We start from the raw sequence: 2,599 nt of genomic DNA, 5'->3' as shown, positions 1-2,599 counted from the left end.
GTAAAGTGAGACGAAGAACTCAGGAAAACCTACCTTAGCTCAACACCGGTGCAAAGATGAGGTTCTCATCCTGAGGTCGGCTGTGTTTAATCATGTCGGATGTGCGCCGTCCCAAGAAATTGTTGGATTCCAGGAGAATTGAACTGTTAGAACCGGTTCCGATCCATTCTGTTTCTTAATTCTCTGTATTTCCAAATGTCAAACTTTTAACTCATCCTAATGGAAAAGTATCATCAACCTCCAGAGGTCCAATAATGAAACGCCGCTCAGGATCAGAGCTGAGGGTCCGTTCCTCCCAATCACACCCCCACAGGAGTCACTCTCATTTCCAACATTCCTTCAATGCTACATTAAGGAGTATTTAAACTGAAAAAGTTCATCAGTGTTCATTACTTGTTTCCGCTGCTCTATCACCTTTTTATCTAACATAGAAAGCACATTAAACATTAGAAATAGTCATATATATAATTGAGGTGCAGACAAAAAAAAACAAACTCCATTGGACATTAGAAATTAGTTCAAGATACGTTTTGAAAAAATGAATAGAAATACAAATGGAACTGAAAAATTAATAGAAAAGTAGCAATTAAATCAAAGATTTGAGAGTAATTGTCTTTTTTTTAAAGTGACTCGGTCCAAGGTGAGGTCGATATACTCTCTAATATGCATTGTGTGTTTTTATGTTTCTTTTAGATGATAAACAGACGATTAAAGAAGAAGCTGATGAAGACCTGAGACCTTGTGCTGTTCTGCATGAGCCAGAGCTCCACCACATAAAGGAGGAAGAGGAGGAAGTCTGCACCAGTCTGCAGGGAGAGCAGTTCAGCCGTTCAGTTCAGTTTCCAGTAACTCTTCATCCCATAAAGAACGAGGATGATAAACAGTGCCCTGCATTCCCACAGCTTTATCAAGAACACATTAAAGGTAAAACGTTTCCAGGAGAGAATGATGGAGAAGGATGTGTGAGGATAAAAGATCATCAAGATGGGTCATTTTCCTTAAAAACTGAAGAGGACATAAAGCAGTCTGAGCCAAATCAACTATTAGCCTCTGGACTAAAAAACAAGGACATGGACTTTGACAGCATTAACAGACCTTCTTGCTCATCCGAGTTTGCTCAACAAGTTCTTCACAGAAGCTGTGTTCAGAAAGATATAAAGCAATCAGAAATAAGAGCTTTAAGCTCCCTGGATGGTGAGAAATGCTTTACGAAGTTTAGCTGTGAAGACTGTGGCGAAAAAGATGCCGGATTAAATAGACATACGACAATTCACACAGGAGTCAAACCTCTCTGTTGCGACCAATGTGGACATAGATTTAGCCGGAAGGGAGATTTCAACAGACACATGAGGATCCACACTGGACAGAAACCTTACTGTTGTGATCTATGTGGAAAAAGATTCGCGTATAAACAAAGTTTAAACATACACACAAGGACCCACACGGGACAGAAACCTTTCTGTTGTGCCATATGTGGACATAGATGTAGCGAGAAGGACAGCTTAAACAAACATTTGAGGATCCACACGGGACAGAAACCTTACTGTTGTGACATATGTGGGAAGAGATTTAGCCTGAAGGGGAGTTTAAACAGACACACGAGGATCCACACAGGACAGAAACCGTTCTGTTGTGATCTATGTGGAGAAAGATTTCGGCGTGAAGAAGCTTTAAATGCACACACGATGAGCCACACAGGAGAGACACCTTTCTGTTGTGCCCTATGTGGACTTACATTTAACAGGGAAGTCAATTTAAACAAACACCTGAGGAACCACGCAGGAGAGAAACCTTACTGTTGCGACCAATGTGGAAAAAGATTTAGCTTGAAGGGAAATTTAAACAGACACGCGAGGATCCACACGGGACAGAAACCTTACTGTTGCGACCAGTGTGGAAAAAGATTTCGGCATAAAGAAAGTTTAAACACACACACGAAGACCCACACGGGACAGAAACCTTTCTGTTGTGACCAGTGCGGACAAAAATTTAGCCTGAAAGGAAATTTAAATGCACACATGAGGATCCACACGGGAGAGAAACCTTTCTGTTGTGCTCTATGTGGAAAAAGATTTCGGCATAAAGAAAGTTTAAGCGCACACACGAGGACCCACACGGGACAGACACCTTTCTGTTGTGACCAGTGTGGACAAAAATTTACTCATAAAGAAAGTTTAAAGAGACACATGAAGATCCATACAGGAGAGAAATGACTCAACCTACGCAGCTGCAAGTGCTTATATATATTTGCTCCATCACCATTGAGCGCCACATTTTTCACTTCTTTTCAGAATTTTACAGGTGGATTGATCTTAGATTTAGTTCTCAACACGTGTCTTTCTTCAGTTCACTTGGAATCCAGGGGTTATTATTTGGGTATCATTTTACTGTCCTAGGGATGCTGTTATATACACAGGATTGTATATAGTCAGTCACACTCTCAGTTGCTACATTATTGTCCTCTACATGTGGCTGATAAATTGCATCCCTCAGATCTCACATTGTCCATAATGTCTGATTGAATGTCCTGTTTCTCTCTCATCCTCCTCCTTTTTTAACTCACAGGGTTCGTACGGGTGCTGGAAATCCTTGAAAATGC

At 40.9% G+C, this 2,599-nt stretch overlaps 1 protein-coding gene across 1 annotated transcript in view; it reads left to right on the top strand.

The window, feature by feature from the left end:
* Window positions 1–2,410, top strand: part of LOC107099286 (gastrula zinc finger protein XlCGF57.1-like) — a 5,510-nt gene extending 3,100 nt beyond the window's left edge. Inside the window, exon 3 of the mRNA XM_015397343.1 lies at window positions 694–2,410. Coding sequence (XP_015252829.1) covers window positions 694–2,213 — 1,520 coding nt within the window. The 3' untranslated portion in view covers window positions 2,214–2,410. The remainder of the gene's footprint in view (window positions 1–693) is intronic.
* Window positions 2,411–2,599: the final 189 nt, after the last annotated feature.

Source organism: Cyprinodon variegatus, unplaced genomic scaffold (genome assembly GCF_000732505.1).
Source record: "Cyprinodon variegatus isolate N-32 unplaced genomic scaffold, C_variegatus-1.0 Scaffold854, whole genome shotgun sequence".
NCBI lineage: Eukaryota > Metazoa > Chordata > Actinopteri > Cyprinodontiformes > Cyprinodontidae > Cyprinodon > Cyprinodon variegatus.
Note: the sequence above shows the minus strand (reverse complement) of the source record. Positions and strands in the feature narration are given on the sequence as shown.